The sequence below is a fragment of the Nomascus leucogenys genome, chromosome 17 (genome assembly GCF_006542625.1).
Source record: "Nomascus leucogenys isolate Asia chromosome 17, Asia_NLE_v1, whole genome shotgun sequence".
NCBI lineage: Eukaryota > Metazoa > Chordata > Mammalia > Primates > Hylobatidae > Nomascus > Nomascus leucogenys.
The window spans coordinates 38,092,172-38,110,033 of NC_044397.1; the positions used below are offsets into that span (position 1 = coordinate 38,092,172).

Here is a 17,862-nt window from a genome sequence, read left to right on the forward strand (position 1 = left end):
TCGGAGGCCGGGAGGACCCCGGGGCTGCTGAGAAGGGGTTTGGGGCCTTGGCCTGATTGTGCAGACACTCTGTAGGTGTAATGCCAGCAGGCCCTGCATTGCCTGCAGAGCCCATGAGGGAAAGCAAACTGTGGTCTTTTTTGTATGAGAAGAGAAGTTTGGCATCTCCTCCCAGCCATGAGAAGTGGGAGCAGTGATCCATCCCCACAGCCTCTGTGGGCAGCCGCACACCCTGTGCACACAGTTAAAGCACCTTTCTCTGTCTCAAGCTTACTGGCTTGGACCTCATTGGCCATGACTTGAGCTAAGATGCTAACAGCCCCAGCCAGGTCATGCTGCTCAGGTTCATTATGGAGTCTAGGGCAGACTCTCACCTCCCTGGACCGTTTTTAGGAATCTATGTGCCAGCTTGCCAAAGACCAACGAAAAATGCTTCTGGTGGGGTCCAGGAAGGCTGCGGAGCAGGTGATACAAGACGCCCTGAACCAGCTTGAAGAACCTCCTCTCATCAGCTGCGCTGGGTCTGCAGGTACACTTGCAATTGCCCAGCTGGCAGGGGCCAGGTCCTTACAGCCTGAGACTCTGTTGATGTTGAATCTCGTGATACTTAATTCAGGTGCTCTCAGCCCAGCGGCATGTCAGCTTTACCTTAGGGGTGCCCAGGCCCCATCCTAGATCAGTTACATTTGGAAACTCTGTGCATTAGGACCTGTACACTAGTATTTTTTTTCCCCCTTTTTGAGTTAGGGTCTTACTCTGTTGCCCAGGCTGGAGTGCACTGCCGTGGCTCACTGCAACCTCCCCTTCCTGGGCTCACGCAATCCTCCCCACTCAGTCTCCCAAGTAGCTGGGACTACAGGCATGCAACACCACGCCCAGCTAATTTTTGGTTTTGGTCGCTCAGACTGGTCTTGAAGAGCTGGGCTCAGGCTATCCACCCACCTTGGCCCCCCAAAGTGCTGGAATTACAGGCATGAGCCCCCATGCCTGGCCTTGGCTAATTTTTTAATTTTTGGTAGAGACAAGGTCTCACTATATTGCCCAGGATGGTCCCGAACTTCTGAACTCCCACTTTGGCCTCTCAAAGTGCTGGAATTGCAGGCATGAGACACCACGCCAGGCCCAGCAGTAGTATTTTCTAAAGCCCCCAGGTGTGATAGCCACTGCTTTAGACAGTGGGTCACACTGATAAAACATCCACCAGGAGCAGACAATTCTGTGTTTCTCTAAGGAAAAAACTATGGTCTAAATCAAGAGGTGATTACTCATGAACTTCACGTCTAGGCAGGAAGCTTACCCACTAGGTAAGCTCCTCCATTCAGTGCTTAATGAACAAGGATGAAGCCAGCTATGAGAACTTGCTCTGACCTTGCCCTGTATTCCCTCTCACAGATCACCTCCTCTCCACGGTCACATCCATTTCCAGCTGCATCGAGCAACTGGAGAAAAGCTGGAGCCAGTATCTGGCCTGCCCAGAAGGTAAGAATGGCCAAGGATAGTCTCTGTCATTAGTGACGGCAGGACAGGGTTCAGAAGCACCTGAATGCGGGGATAGTGACAGCTCCCTCTGCATCAAGAAAGGCATGTAGGTAACGCATAAAACAGGGGAGGAGAGGGTATGAAAGTGACACCATCAACCAGACCTGAGAAACTTCCCTTTCCAATCCTGGCAGACGCCAGTGGACTTCTCCATTCCATAACCCTGCTGGCCCACTTGACCAGCGACGCCATTGCTCATGGTGCCACCACCTGCCTCAGAGCCCCACCGGAGCCTGCCGACTGTGAGTACCAGGACATGAGGGGCTGTTCATGGACCAGGGGAGCAGGGGGCCTTTAAAAGTCTCTGTTGGGCTGGGCGCAGTGGCTCATGCCTGTAACCCCAGCACTTTGGGAGGCTGAGGCGGGCAGATCACTTTGAGGTCGGGAGTTCAAGAACAGCCTGGCCAATATGACAAAACGCCATCTCTACTAAAGATACAAAAATGATGGGCCGGATGCAATGATTCATGCCTGTAATCGCCATAACACTTTGGGAGGATGAGGCGGGCAGATCACCTGAGGTCAGGAGTTCGAGACCAGCCTGGCCAATATGGCAAAACCCCGTCTCTGCTAAAAATACAAAAATTAGCCGGGCTTGGTGGCGCACCTGTAATCCCAGGAGAATTGCTTGAACTCAGGAGGCGGAGTTTGCAGTGAGCCGAGATGGCGCCACTGCACTCCAGCCTGGGCAACAAGAGCGAGACTCCGTCTCAAAAAAGAAAAAAAAAAAAAAGTGTCTATTGCCTTGTATCTCCAGCACTGACCGAGGCTTGTAAGCAGTATGGCAGGGAAACCCTCGCCTACCTGGCCTCCCTGGAGGAAGAGGGAAGGCTTGAGAATGCCGACAGCACAGCCATGAGGAACTGCCTGAGCAAGATCAAGGCCATCGGCGAGGTACTTGTAGTAGTATGGTTGAGGAGCGTTGTTGTTCTTCTGGGTGTGCATGCTGGTGAACGCCCAGGGAATCGGTGATGTTCTGAACTAGTTCTTTCTGCACTTACAACTTGATTCTAGAAACAAATTGTTAAAATTGGAAAATCTGGCCGGGTGCAGTGATGTATGCCTGTAACCCCAGCACTTTGGGAGGCCGAGTCAGGAGGATCACTTGAGGCTAGACGTGATGGCTCATGCCTGTAATCCCAGCACTTTGGGAGGCTGAGGTGGGCAGATCACTTGAGGTCAAGAGTTAGAGACCAGCCTGGCCAACAGGGTGAAACCCTGTCTCTACTAAAAATACAAAAATCAGCCCAGCATGGTAGTGTATGCCTATAATTCCAGGTACTGGGAGGCCGAGGCAGGAGAATTGCTTGAACCCAGGAGGCGGAGGTTGCAGTGAGCCGAGATCACGCCATTGCACTCCAGCCTGGGCATAAGAGTGAGATCCGTCTCAAAAAAAAAAAAAAAAAAAAAAATAGAATCACTTGATCCCAGAAGTTTGAGACAGGCCTGGGCAACAAAATGAGACCCTGTCTCTTTAAAAATAAAAAAAATTTTTAAAAAAGGGAAAACCTCCTGAAGGACTTTCCAGCTATATTTAATTCACTGGCTGTTAGCTGAGAATCTACTATGTTGTCATCATTACAATACTAGGCAATATCAAAGAAGTATGGGCAGCTCCCCTGTCTCCGAGGATTTTTATCTAGATGGGCAGGTAATACCCAAAATGGAAATAACACTGTATTCATTCATTTACTAAAGATGTAGTGGCTGAGCACAGTGGCTCACACCTGTAATCCCTGCACTTTGGGAGGCCAAGGCAGGAGGGATCACTCGAGGCCCAGGAGTTCAATATCAGCCTAGGCAACATAGTGAGACCTTGTCTCTACCAAATAAAAATTTTTTAAAAATTAGATAGGCATGATGTCACACACCTGTACTCCCAGCTACTCGGGAGGCTGAGGCAGGAGGATTGCTTGAGCCCAGGAGTTGGAGGCCACAGTGAGCTATGATTGTGCCACTGCACTCCAGCCTGGGCAACAGAGTGAGACCCTGCCTCTGCTATAAATAAATAAATATGTCTTGTATACCAGAAATTGGGTTAAGTGTATATAGGGACAGAGAAGACATGGACTCTATGGGAAAGAAAAATAAGAAAACCATTTCTATGAAGTACAATTTTTTTCCATTTTTTTCCCCAGTGTTATGAATTGGAATATATTGGTTAAGACATGAGGATAGGGCCAGGCATGGTGGCTCAACGCCTGTAATCCCAGCATTTTGGGAGGCTGAGACAGGTGGATCACCTGAGGTCAGGAGTTTGAGCCCAGCCTGGCCAACATGGCGAAACCCCGTTTCTACTAAAAATACAAAAAATTAGCCAGGCGTGATGGTGGGCGCCTGTAATCCCAGCTACTTAGGAGGCTGAGGCAGGAGAATCACTTGAACCTGGGAAGCTGAGGTTGCAGTGAGCTGAGATCGTGCCTTTGCACTCCAGCCTGGGTAACAAGAGCGAAACTCCGCTCAAAAAATAAACAAATAAAAAATAAAAGCCATGAGGATAGAATGTCTGATTGGAGTTCCAGAAGAAGATAATAAAAAGACCACGTCCAGCCAAGGTGGATGGATCAATTGAGGCCAGGAATTTGAGACCAGCCTGGGCAACTTAGTGGCGCCCTCTCTCTACAACAAATTTAAAAATTGGCCAGGTGTGATGGTGAGCATTTGTGGTCCCAGCTACTCAGGGGGCTGAGGCAGGAGGATCACCTAAGCCTAGGAGCTCAAGATTGCGGTGAACCGTGATCGCACCACTGTACTCCAGCCTGGGTGACAGAGTAAGACCCTGTCTCTAAAAAGAAAAAATAAAAAGATCAGGGCCAGTTGTGGTGGCTCATGCCTGTGATCCCAGCACTTTGGGAGGCTGAGGTAGGCGGATCACCTGAGGCCAGGAGTTCGAGACCAGCCTGGCCAACATAATGAAACTCCATCTCTATTAAAAATACAAAATTAGCCAGGTGTGGTGGCTAATTTTGTAATCCCAGAGCACAACTGTAATCCCAGCTACTTGAGAGGCTGAGGCAGGATAATCCCTTGAGCCCAGGAGGCGGAGGCTGCTGTGAGCCAAGATTGCACCATTGCACTCCAGCCTGGGTGACAGAGTGAGACACTGCCTCAAAAAAAAAAAAATTATCATCTTCATCTTTGCCTCCCTAAATAATAGAGTTAGTTTCACATGATATAGACTACAGGTAAATGGAATCCTACTGTATATATTCTTCTACAACTCACTTTTTCACTCCACATTCTGTGAAATTAATCTAAGAAGATACATTCATTTTCACTACTCTCTCATTATCTATCGTGTGAATACCGTTTAATTCATCTGTCTGTTCTCTTGGTGATGGACATTTGGGTTATTTCCAGTTTGGGTTGTTATTAATTTGCCCCTATGATCATACATGCACACATGTCAGTTTCTCTAGAGTATATACGTAGAATCAGAATTACTAGGTATTAGGATGAATCTCACACATAGAATGTTGAGTGAAAAATCAAGTCATGGAAAAATATATACAGCAGGATTCCTTTTATATAAAAAGACTCAAACATTCAAACTTAACAATATATTGTTTAGGGATGCATCTATATGGAGTTAAAAAATAATAATAATAAGACAGGCCAGGCATAGTGGCACATGTCTGAAAATCCCAGAACTTTGGGAGGCCAGAGCGGGAGGATCACTTGAGGCCGGGAGTTTGATACAGCCTGGGCTACAAAGCAAGACTCTGACTCTACAAAAAAGTTTAAAAGTTAGCAGAGCCTAGTGGTGTGTGCCTGTTGTCCCAGCTACTCAGGAGGCTGAGGCAGGAGGATCACTTGAGCCCAGGAGTGGGAGGCTGCAGTGAGCTATGATCGCACCACTGCACTCCAGCCTGGGCAACAGGCTTTTATTTTTTGTCTTAAAAAAATAAAAATAAAATAAGACACGACAACCACTCTCTTGAATTCTGTGTCTCTTGGGATAGAAGGCAGGGAGGAAGGGAGGTAGAATTAGGGCACATACAAGTACAAATAGGATTCCAAAGGTATTGATGTTTCTTATGGCATTCCTTAAGTTTTAAGTTGGGTGGTGGATAACATGCGTCTTTATTCTTATCCTTCGAACCATTCATATATATTTTATACCATAGTATGTATAACACATCATGTTTTAAAAATCATAGGCTTTGCTGTTTGTCAGACCTTAGTTCAAATCCCTGCCCTGCCATTTGTTAGCATAACTGTGGTCAAGACATTCTACCTCTTATCCCCGGCTTCCTATCTGCATAGTAGGAATAATACCCGCCTCATATGATCACTGTGGAAGCGGAGTTAAGTCAGGGTCAAAGTGGAAGATACCATCTGTATTTGAAAAAGTTGTAGGCCAGGTGTAGTAACTCAGTCCCAGCACATTGGGAGGCCAAGACGGGAGGATCACTTGAGCCCAGGAATTCAAGACCAGCCTGGGCAACATAGTGAGACCCCATCTCTATTAAAAAAAACACAATTAGCCGGGCTTGGTGGTGCACCCCTGTACTCCCAGCTACTCTGGTGGTAGAGGTGGGAGGATTGCTTGAGCATGGAAGGTCGAGGCTGCAGTGAGCTATGATCATGCCACTGCACTCCATCTTTGGTGACAGAGCAAGACTCTGTCTCAAAAAAATCAAAAATTAGGTCCAGGCATGGTGGCTTACACCTGTAATCCCAGCACTTTGGGAGGCCGAGGCAGGAGGATTACCTGAGGTCAGGAGTTCGAGACCAGCCTGGGCAAAATAGTGAAACCTATCTCTACTAAAAATATGAAAATTGGCTGGGCATGGTGGCACAAACCTGCAATCCCAGCTACTTGGGAGGCTGAGGCAGGATAATCCCTTGAGCCCGGGAGGCGGAGGCTGCAGTGAGCCGAGATTGTGCCACTGTACTCCATCCAGCCTGGGCAACAGATTGAGACTCTGTCTTGAAAAAAAAAAAAAAAAAAAAAAAAAAAAAAAACAGAAAGAAAGAAAGAAAAAAGAAAAAGAAAAAAAATTGTAAAAAATACCTCCTGTGTAGCTAGTACAATTGACACCGCACAACTAAGGCACTGGGGTCTTAGTGGTGGCGGAATGGCCTTGCAGGGGGAGGCAGCAATGGCATTCTGGAAGGAGGTGGATCCTGAGTGAGGAGGAGCATGAGGTTCCAGAGTTCGTGTCACAGAGAGGACAAGATGGGGTCTGCGAAAGACCCCCCCCCCACAAGCCCCGTGGCTTGCAGAATGTGTTTGCTGGGTGGCCTCCTGCCTCTGCCATCTTGTAAGGGTTACAGATGGCAGAGGAGAAGAGAGAGGAGGCCCCAGGGTCAGTTCAGCCTTTGTGATGTGTTCACAGGAGCTCCTGCCCAGGGGCCTGGACATCAAGCAGGAGGAGCTGGGGGACCTGGTGGACAAGGAGATGGCGGCCACTTCAGCTGCTATTGAAACTGCCACGGCCAGAATAGAGGTAGGAGGCTCCTGCAGGATCTCCTGAAACGATGCCTTTGCAGCTGCCCTTCTGCAACACTGCTCATTAGACATGTCACAGTCGTTCGTTAAGGCCATGGCGACCCCCTAAGACAGAAACCAGAATTTGCCAGGCACAGTGGCTCATGCCTGTAACCCCAGCACCTTGGGAGGATCACTTGAGTCCAGGAGTTTGAGACCAGCCTGGACATCATAGCAAGACCCCATCTCTACAGAAAATAAAATAATTAGCTGGGCATGGTGTTGCATGCTTACAGTCCCAGCTACTCCAGAGGCTGCAGGAGGATCACTTGAGCCCAGGAATTGGAGGCTACAGTGAGCCATGATTGCACCACTGCACTCTAGCCTGGGTGAGAGAGTGAGACCCTGTCTGTAAAAATGTTTTTAAATTGTAAAAAAAGAAAAAAAGAGACCAAAATCTGAACTCGCTAGTTTTTCTGAGTGATAGAAAATGAGAAGGTCCTCATGAGAGAAGGTGATCAGTTTCCTCAAGAATCAGATACTTTGGTGTCAGAACATCCTGGGTTCTGGCCGGGCGTGGTGGCTCACGCCTGTATTCCCAGTACTTTGGGAGGCTGAGGCAGGCAGATCATGAGGTCAGGAGGACAACGTGGTGAAACCCGGTCTGTACTAAACATACAAAAATTAGCTGGGTGTGGTGGCGTGTGCCTGTAATCCCAGCCACTCGGGAGGCTGAGGCAGGAGAATCGCTTGAACCCAGGGAGCGGAGGTTGCAGTGAGCCGAGATCGCACCGCTCACTCCAGCCTGGGTGACAGAGTGAGACTCCATCTCAAAACAAAACAAAAAGACACGGATCACAGAGCCAGCCCACTGCAGCTGCACTCCCCCTGAATAGATTAGAGTCTGGATTCTTTTTCTGACTCTCTCAAGGATGTGGGCAGGGACTTGGGGACTTCCAGATTCAGGTTTCCCAGCTACCACACGATGTTGGACTGAAAGTATAGTAGGACATTAGTGGATCCTTAATATTCAAGGCACATTTAGAAACCATGCTTCTTTTTCACAGGAGATGCTCAGCAAATCCCGAGCAGGAGACACAGGAGTCAAATTGGAGGTGAATGAAAGGTCGGTCTGAGCGGCACGGTGGGACCTAGGGGAGCAGGATCCGTCTTCCTGACATTGGGCTATACTTTACATACTTATTAGGGAATTAGAGGAGAGCAGTAGCAACCACGGGGAAGGGCTGAGTTGATGTAATCATCAATGACAGTATTAATGATGACAGCAATATTGCTGTTTCACTATATAAGAAAAGAAACCCCGGGCTGGCGCGGTGGCTCACACCTGTAATCCCAGCACTTTGGGAGGCTGAGGGAGGATCACCTGAGGTCGGGAGTTCGAGACCAGCCTGCCCAACGTGGTGAAAAATCGTCTTTACTAAAAATACAAAAATTAGCCAGGCGTGGTGGTGCATGCATGTAGTCCCAGCTACTTGGGAGGCTGAGGCAGGAGAATCACTTGAACCCAGGAGGTGGAGGTTGCAGTGAGCCAAGATTGTGCCTCTGCATTCTAGCCTGGGCGACAGAGCAAGACTCTGTCTCAAAAAAGAAGAAAAGAAGCCCTAGGAATCACAACTTCACTATTCCTTACGATGGAGACCCACAATTAGATCTCTCTCACTCCCCAGCCTCTCCTTCGGTGCCTCCCCGCAGAATGTTCCAGCAATCTCAGCACGCTTCTTACCTCCCTTTCCCATTCCAAGCTTGCCTTTGGCTAGGAGTGGGGAAGAAAACCGTTGTGTTCATTGATCTTGGATCTTGGTCTCAGTGTATCCCCGACTTGTTTGTTTGTTTGTTTGGCAGGATCCTTGGTTGCTGTACCAGCCTCATGCAAGCTATTCAGGTGCTCATCGTGGCCTCTAAGGACCTCCAGAGAGAGATTGTGGAGAGCGGCAGGGTGAGCGTGGGTGTGGGCCCTCGGCAGGAAGAGGAGGCATTGGTGACAGACTCCCGCTCCACCAGACTCTATGATGCTGCCATCTTGCTCTGTGTGTCCACCTGAGCACAGAGCTGCCACTCCTGTAGACATCAGCAGAGGCCCTGGGGAGAAGTCAGAGCTCTAGGACCTCCCCAGAGGGTGGCCAGGCGTGTGTCCCAACTCCAGCTCCCTTCGCAGAGGCAGACATTGTTGGAACTTGCTGTGGGAGCCCCGCTTACACTGCAAACCTGGGTACTCTGAGGGGGACATGAGGACTTTTGCAAACGAAGCAGGTCCTGAATGCCAACTTGAGACTGGCTTTTCACGGGGAGCTCGGCCTTGTCTGTTTCCAACAGCAGAGTCAACTTGCCCTTACAAATAGACTCTGCTGTCAGCCTCTTATCAACGCATCACTTCGTGGTCTCATACCTTTGCTGGGATTATCGTCATGTTGTTTTTTTCTCATTTCCCCATATGCTGCTGCAGCTTGGGAGGTGTAAGTCCAGGGAGGGGTTAATGAGCCTGAGAACAGTGCCATAAAGCAAGCAGCCAGGCCTGCTTTGCTGGTGCCTTTTATCTTCCTGAGAGCTGATGTTTTCTGTTTCTAAAATAGAAAGATGGACTGGAAAGGATTATCTGCAGATTCTCAGACCATCAGACACTTCCAAAGCATAAAAACATTTTTCAAATCCAAGTAGAAATATATTTTTTTAATATATTCACTGTGTAGTCTCCTTTTTTTTGGCAAATTGCAGAGTGGCTAGACTCTTTTCAGATCATAACTTATTCATATGAGAATATTTATTCTTACATACACAATACAGAAATGTCATGGTATGGTAGAAATGCTACAGGCTTTGGAGTCACAAAAGCCCAAGATTTACTTCCATTTATTTCCTGCATGACCTTGGGAAAAGTCTTTTTGTTTGTTGTTTTGTTTTGGGTTTTTTGTTTGTTTGTTTGTTTGTTTTTGAGACTGAGTCTTGCTCTGTCGCCAGGCTAGAATGCAGTGGTGCAATCTCGGCTCACTGCAACCTCTGCCTCCTGGGTTCAAGCGATTCTCCTGCCTCAGCCTCCCGAGTAGCTGGGACTACAGGCGCACACCACCACGCCCAGCTAATTTTTGTATTTTTAGTAGAAACCGAGTTTCACCATGTTAGACAGGATGGTCTCAATCTCTTGACCTCGTGATCTGCCCACTTTGGCCTCACAAAGTGCTGGGATTACAGGTGTGAGCCACCGCGCCCAGCCAGGGTTTTGTTTTGTTTTGTTTGAGACAAAATCTCGCCATGTTGCTCAGGCTGGAGCACAGTGACGCGATCTCAGCTCACTGCAACCTCTGCCTCCTAGGTTCAAGTGATTGTCCTGCCTCAGCCTCCTGAGTAGCTGGGACCACAGGCACCCATCACCACACCCAGCCAATTTTTGTATTTTTAATAGAGACAGGGTTTCACCATGTTGCCCAAGCTGGTCTTGAACTCCTGACCTCAAGTGATCCACCTGCCTCAGCCTCCCAAAGTGCTGGGATTACAGGCGAGCGCCACTGCACCCAGCCGGAAAAGCCATTTTGGTCTCTGAATCTTCTTCTTTTTTTGTAAAATGGGAATACTAATGCTTATGTCTCAGAGTTACTATGAGGATGATTTGGGATAATGTATGTGTAAAAGCACCTGCCATATAGTACATGCTCAATAAAAGGTGGCTATTACTATTTTTTATTTCCCTAGGGTACAGCATCCCCTAAAGAGTTTTATGCCAAGAACTCTCGATGGACAGAAGGACTCATCTCAGCCTCCAAGGCTGTGGGCTGGGGAGCCACTGTCATGGTGTAAGTATCCATTGGTACCAAGGCTCCTCCCATGACCCCTCTTCCATTGATCCACTCCAAACAATAGCTAAGGAGGGAAAAAAAAAAATCTGTCCCTTAGAAATAAACTATTGATCAGGAAGTCAATAGGACCGAGTTTACAAGGGAGCCTGGCTCTCCCAGGGGACACAGGGCAGGCAGCCTCCCCTCCCTGTTTAGCCAAGGGCAATGGGGTGGTCTGGAGGTGGGATTGTGGAGGAGTTGCAGCTCATTTGCCCATAACTTAGTCCCTCTTGTCGTTTTCCGTCAGGGATGCAGCTGATCTGGTGGTACAAGGCAGAGGGAAATTTGAGGAGCTAATGGTGTGTTCTCATGAAATTGCTGCTAGCACAGCCCAGCTTGTGGCTGCATCCAAGGTAGGACCTGTGCTGGACCTCCTAGGACCCTGGAAGGCCTGGTTAGAGAGTACTAGGCTAGGTTAAAGAGTACTTGGCTGCGTTAGGCATTACTTGGGTGAGTTAGAGAGTACTTGGCTAGGTTAGATGGCACTTGGCTAGGTTAGACGGTACTAAGGGGTTAGAGAGTACTTGGCTAGGTTAGATGGTACTTGGTTAGGTTAGATGGTACTTGGCAAGGATAGAGACTACTTAGGAGTTAGAGAGTACTTGACTAGGTTCGATAGTACTTGAATGATGGGATGGAACTGGCCCTGAGAACAGATGATTTATGCAGGGCTCAGGTGGATTCGATTCCAAATAAAAATTCAGCCTCTTAAGGATCCCATACCATCCTCTTACAGAGGCTTTTTTTTTTTTTTGAGACAGAGCCTTGCTCTGTCACCCAGGCTGGAGTGCAGTGGCGTGATCTCAGCTCACTGCAACCTCTGCCTCCCAGGTTCAAGTGATTCTCCTGCCTCAGCCTCCCAAGTAGCTAGGACTACAGGCACATGCCACCACGCCCAGCTAATTTTTTGTATTTTTAGTGGAGACGGGGTTTCACCGTGTTAGCCAGGATGGCCTCGATCTCCTAACCTCGTGATCCACCCGCCTCAGCCTCCCAAAGTGCTGGGATTACAGGCGTGAGCCACCACACCTGGCCTTAGAGGCCTTTCATGTGACAGCGAGGAACGTCTGTACCCAGGTGCATCACACATGTCCCTCGTGGCTTTCCTCACATCTGTTACAAGTGGTGTTAGAGAGTCCCAGCAATGCCAACTTCCGATTAGCAGTCCTGGCATTCAAGAAACACTTGAATAAGGAATAGGTTGGCATCATAAACAGGTTACCTGGCTTGGCTCTGAGATTCTACAACCCCTCTTTATTAGTGTTCAAATTTGAATCAGGCCAGGCACAATGGCTCACTCCTGTAATCCCAGCACTTTTAGGAGGCCTGAGGTTGGGAGTTCAAGACCAGCCTGGCCAACATGGTGAAATCCAGTTTCTACTAAAAATACAAAAAATTAGCCAGGTGTGGTGGTGGGCACTTGTAATCCCAGCTACTTGGGAGGCTGAGGCAGGAGAATCGCTTGAACCTGGGAGGCAGAGGTTGCATTGATCATGCCATTGCACTCCAGCCTGAGCAACAGGAGCAAACTCTGTCTAAAGAAAAAAAAAAATTATTTTTTGAATCAATATCGTCAATGCCCCCAACTAATTCTCATGTAAAGCTGGTGCCCCAAATCCTTTTAAAAGTTTCACAGTATCCCAGAGTGTTCTTTATCTGTCCTTATTTTCTGGTCATCCCAAATTGGTTTCCACAACTGGGCACATTGTCCAAATAAGTGATAATGCTTAGAGTTTGGAAGATACCAAGCAAAGAAGCCAGGAATAATTTTTTATATGATAGATATTTCAGGAGCTGACTACAGGCAGCAGATTTTGAGAAGCTGATTGGTGATTGCCATTTGGCCCACATATCTTTGCTAAGAACCATCAGAGCAATTATCTGATTCAGTCCTCGTTGCTCCAGGTGTTGTGTGAACCTAAATCCACTTTGTCCTGGTAGGTGAAAGCTGATAAGGACAGCCCCAACCTAGCCCAGCTGCAGCAGGCCTCTCGGGGAGTGAACCAGGCCACTGCCGGCGTCGTGGCCTCAACCATTTCCGGCAAATCACAGATCGAAGAGACAGGTAGCCTTTCCAAAGGGACCCTTTTCTTATCCACCCTGTTGAGCTCTTCTCTGCATCCTTCCCTGTGCCCAACCAAATCCCACAGGACTGTGTCTAAATTCTTTCATATTTTTCATCTTTTTATTTTATTTTTTCTTTATTTCTGTTTTTGAGACAGGGTCTCACTCTGTCGCCCAGGCTGGAGTGAAGTGGTACGATCTTTGCTCACTGCAACCTCTACCTCCCTGGTTCACATGATTCTCCTGCCTCAGCCTCCCGAGTAGCTGGGATTACAGGCGCCCGCCACCGCACCTGGCTAATTTTTGTATTTTTAGTAGAGACGGGGTTTTACCATGTTGGCCAAGCTGGTCTCGAGCTCCTCACCTCAGGTGATCTGCCCTGCTTGGCCTCCCAAAGTTTACTGGGATTATAGGTGTGAGCCACTGCACCCTGACTTTTTTTTTTTTTTTTTTTTTTTTGAGACAGAGTCTTGCTTTTGTCACCCAGGCTGGAGTGCAATAGCTCAATCTTGGCTCACTACAACCTCCGCCTCCAGGGTTCAAGTGATTCTCCTGCCTCAGCCTCCCAAGTAGCAGGAATTACAGGTGCCCACCACCGCACCTGGCTAATTTTTGTATTTTTAGTAAAGACGGGGTTTCACCATGTTGGCCAGGCTGGTCTCAAACTCCTGACCTCGTGATCCACCTACCTCAGCCTGCCAAAGAGCTAGGATTACAGGAGTGAGCTGCCATGTCCGGCCCCCTCAGTTACTTTCATGCAGTGTTGACAAATGGCAAGCCAGGCGTTTCCACAGAGCACTGGCATAGGCTGCCTCTCAGGTGCCAGTCAGCCAGGGTAGAATTTGATAAGACCTTCTTGTTTCCATCCTTGCAGACAACATGGACTTCTCAAGCATGACGCTGACACAGATCAAACGCCAAGAGATGGATTCCCAGGTGAGAGCTCCATCTGTAAGTCTAGATAGCCTCTATTGCCTAGACATGGACTCTAAATATTATTCCCACGGAGAAAAGCCAGAGGGAAATGAACACAGGTGCACCTACTAACCCAAGACTGAATGTAAATCTTGCTGGAAGAAACAGTGGAGGTAGAGAAGGTGATTAGTGAAGATCAGAATCCTTGTTTTTTTTTTGTTTGTCTTCTTTTGTTTTTTTTCTTTTTTGAGATGGAGTCTCGTCCTGTCGCCCAGGCTGGAGTGCAGTGGCGTGATCTCGGCTCACCGCACTCTCCACCTCCCAGGTTCAAGCAATTCTTCTACTTCAACCTCCCAAGTAGCTGGGATTACAGACGTGCGTCACCACACCCAGCTAATTTTTTTTTTTTTTTTTTTTTTTTTTTGAGACAGAGTCTTGCTCTGTCACCCAGGCTAGAGGGCAGTGGTGTGATCTCAGCTCACTGCAAGCTCCTCCTCCCGGGTTGACGCCATTCTCCTGCCTCAGCCTCTCCAAGTAGCTGGGACTACAGGCGCCCACCACCACGCCCGGCTAATTTTTTGTATTTTTAGTAGAGACGGGGTTTCACCATGTTAGCCAGGATGGTCTCGATCTCCTGATCTCGTGATGTGCCCACCTCGGCCTCCCAAAGTGCTGGGATTACAAGCATGAGCCACTGCGCCCGGCCTTAATTTTTTATTTTTAATAGAGATAAGGTTTCACCATGCTGGCCAGGCTGGTCTCAAACTCCTGACCTTGTGATCTGCCCACCTGGGCCTTCTAAAGTGCTGGGATTACAGGCATGAGCCACCAGCCCTTCTTTTTTTAAAATAAGATAGAGACGGGGTCTCACTATGTTGCCCAGACTGGTCTCAACTCCTAGCCTCACACAACCCTCCTGCCTCAGCCTCCCCAAGGGTTGGGATTACAGGCATGAGCCGCCATGCCCAGCCAAGATCAGACTCTTAACTCTTGCCCACTAATCTTGGACTAACGTTCCTCTAAATGTTATCCAGGATCTCTTAGTATCCACAAACTTAATAGTCTTACTATAAACACTGTTTTAGACTTCTGGTATGAATTATTTGCATATGACTTTTAGTTTTAAAAGAGAAAATCCTTTTAACTCATCAAAGGCAATGCTATTATTTCTCTCTGTTGTTCTATAAAGTCATACCATGTAAAATAGGTATGAGCGAGATCCTTTAAAAAAAAATTGACATAATTTTTCTAGAATAACTGGTCATCAGTCTTGGGACGAATTTCAAATTGGAATCGTTAAAGTACTCCAAGATGTGTCACTCCGCATTTTTTTAATTTTTTTGAGTCAGGGCCTTGCTCTGTTCCCCAGGCTGGAGTGCAGTGGTGCAATCACAGCTCACTGCAGCCTCAAACTCCTGGGCTCAGGTGGATCCTCCCACCTCAGCCTCCTGAGTAGCTGGGACTACAGGTGCCCACCACCATGCCCAGCTAATTTTTCCTTCTTTTTTTTTTTTTTTTTTTTTTTTTTTGTGAGACCGAGTCTTGCTCTGTTGCCTAGGCTGGAGTGAGTACAATGGCACAATCTTGGTTCACTGCAACCTCTGCCTTCCAGATTCAAGCGATTCTCCCGCCTCAGCCTCTGAAGTAGCTGGAATTACAGACATGCACCATCATGCCTGGCTAATTTTTGTATTTTTAGTAGAGACGGGGTTTCACCATGTTGGCCAGGCTAGTCTCAAACTCCTGACCTCAGGCAATCCACCCAGAGCCTTTGCTCTGGCTGTTTCTTCTGCCTGGAATATTCTTCTCCAGGTTTCCAGACAGCTGAGCTCTTAAGGCCATGTAAGCTGAAAAATGACTTTCTGAGAATAGACTTGGCTGACTATTCGTAGGCTTTATCCTATCTCCCTGTGTCATTTCTTTACAATGTGATCTTTCTTCTTCATTTGTTTGTCTCTTCCCTCTACAGGGTAAGCAGGGACTTTGTCTGTTTACCACTATGTCTGCAGCACCTATAACAGCCTGGGGTACATGATCAGTGCTCAGCAAATATTCCTATTTTTTTTTTTTTTTTTTGGCTGTTGTTGCCCAGGCTGGAGTGCAATGGCACAATCTCAGCTCATTGCAACCTCTGCCTCCTGGTTTCAAGCAATTCTCCTGCCTCAGCTTCCCAAGTAGGTGGGATTATAGGCATGCACCACCACATCTGGCTAATTTTGTATATTTTTAGTAGAGACGGGGTTTCATCATGTTGGTCAGGCTAGTCTCAAACTCCTGACCCCAGGTGATCCACCCACGTTGGCCTCCCAAAGTGCTGGGATTACAGGCATAAGCCACCATGCCTGGCCAGCAAATATTCCTTGAATTAGGAAATAAAATAAATTACATTAATGAGAAGTAGAGCTAGACAAGATCACCCTTTCCTTTATAGTAAGATTTTCCATGCTTTTTCCTGTAGCAGTAATAAGCCTAAGTTGCACAAATACCTGAAAGATATCAGAACCATCATATTTGGTTCCTACCTGGGTTTCCAGGGAACTGGGATTGAAGAAGGATTACAACTAGATTGGTACTCACCATACAGTTAGGCTAAATATTAGAGTTGTTTTAAGATAGTGATTTATCAGAGGAACAGAAGATAAACCCACCTACCATTCAGGCATTTGTAAAGCATCATTCACTTCCAGTAGAGGATCACAGTGAGTAAAGCATAAGAGCTACTGGGATAGAGAAATGCATGGGAGAATGGAAAAATTAGAGCAAAGAAGAGGATTGAAATTGAGGGCTGGATAAAGTATGGAAACAGGGTGAATAATATGGAAGAAGAAGAATTCACAATGCAGCAGAAAGGGAGTAATCAAAATAAGACAGATGTAGGCTGGGCATGGTGTTTCATGCCTGTAATCTCAGCACTTTGGGAGGCCAAGACAGGAGGATCTCTTGAGGCCAGGAGTTCACTACCAGCCTGGGCAGCAGAGCAAGACCCCATTTCTATAAAAAAATAAATAAATAAAAATTAAATCTCAGAGAGCTGATCAAGAGAAAATCCCACTTACTTTCCCTTACAGGTTAGGGTGCTAGAGCTAGAAAATGAATTGCAGAAGGAGCGTCAAAAACTGGGAGAGCTTCGGAAAAAGCACTACGAGCTTGCTGGTGTTGCTGAGGGCTGGGAAGAAGGTAAGCTGACTCCAAGGATGGGCACTAACCCACAGCAGGGAGGGGAAGCTGTGTGGCCAGGGCCTTCCCCTAGAATGGAACAGAACAAGGAATCCACCAGATCGGCGGCTTCTTCCTTCTCTTCTCTCCTCATGGAACCCGTTTTCTCTTCCGTTGTAAATAACCTTTAAGCCTAACTTTGGGTGAAATTACGGTGAATTGAAAGCTTTTGTTGTCACCTTTTAAGACCTAAACATTGATCATAACTCACTCACTGCCATTCCTTCCCAGGCCCAGCAAGCTTTGCCAACTCCCTGGGAATTTAGTTTCTGGCCAGCAGAGAGCTGAAAAATGAATAAATAGTGGTCAGTCGAGATCTGGCAGACAGGGACAAGTGAATTACAAGGTTCTGACTATCTAGAGCCAGTGAAGGGCAACAACTGCCAAAAAATAGAAGGGATCAGGTGGTAGGCCGGGCGCGGTGGCTCACGCCTATAATCCCAGCACTTTGGGAGGCCGAGGTGGGCAGATCACGAGGTCAGGAGATTGAGACCATCCTGGCTAACATGGTGAAACCCCGTCTCTACTAAAAATACAAAAAATTAGCCTGGTGTGGTGGTGGGCACCTGTAGTCGCAGCTACTCGGGAGGCTGAAGCAGGAGAATGGCGTGAACCCAGGAGGCGGAGTTTGCAGTGAGCCGAGATTGCGCCACTGCACTCCAGCCTGGGCAACAGAGCGAGACTCTGTGTCAAAAAAAAAAAAAAAAAAAAAGAAGGGATCAGGTGTGGAGAAATGGAGTGGCATGGAGTCACATTCAGCCTGCCAGCCCAGAGACTTGCCATCCATCACCTTGAGTCTATATGTTGTTGTCTGCGTGTCGAAAGCAGTCAACTTGATCACAGCCA

At 47.7% G+C, this 17,862-nt stretch overlaps 1 protein-coding gene across 6 annotated transcripts in view; it reads left to right on the plus strand.

Moving 5' to 3' along the window:
* Positions 1–17,862, plus strand: part of HIP1 (huntingtin interacting protein 1) — a 199,816-nt gene that overhangs the window by 179,316 nt on the left and 2,638 nt on the right. For 2 of the 6 annotated variants that reach the window (XM_030797542.1, XM_030797543.1), the window contains exons 19-30: positions 394–529; positions 1,393–1,479; positions 1,674–1,781; positions 2,297–2,433; positions 6,882–6,992; positions 8,041–8,099; positions 8,837–8,930; positions 10,679–10,779; positions 11,069–11,174; positions 12,763–12,886; positions 13,760–13,821; positions 16,869–16,977. In XM_030797542.1, coding sequence (XP_030653402.1) covers positions 394–529; positions 1,393–1,479; positions 1,674–1,781; positions 2,297–2,433; positions 6,882–6,992; positions 8,041–8,099; positions 8,837–8,930; positions 10,679–10,779; positions 11,069–11,174; positions 12,763–12,886; positions 13,760–13,821; positions 16,869–16,977 — 1,234 coding nt within the window. Of the gene's footprint in view, positions 1–393; positions 530–1,392; positions 1,480–1,673; positions 1,782–2,296; positions 2,434–6,881; positions 6,993–8,040; positions 8,100–8,836; positions 8,931–10,678; positions 10,780–11,068; positions 11,175–12,762; positions 12,887–13,759; positions 13,822–16,868; positions 17,422–17,862 lie in introns of those variants that run through there. The other 4 variants (XM_030797539.1, XM_030797541.1, XM_030797544.1 and 1 more) reach the window with 2 other exon arrangements.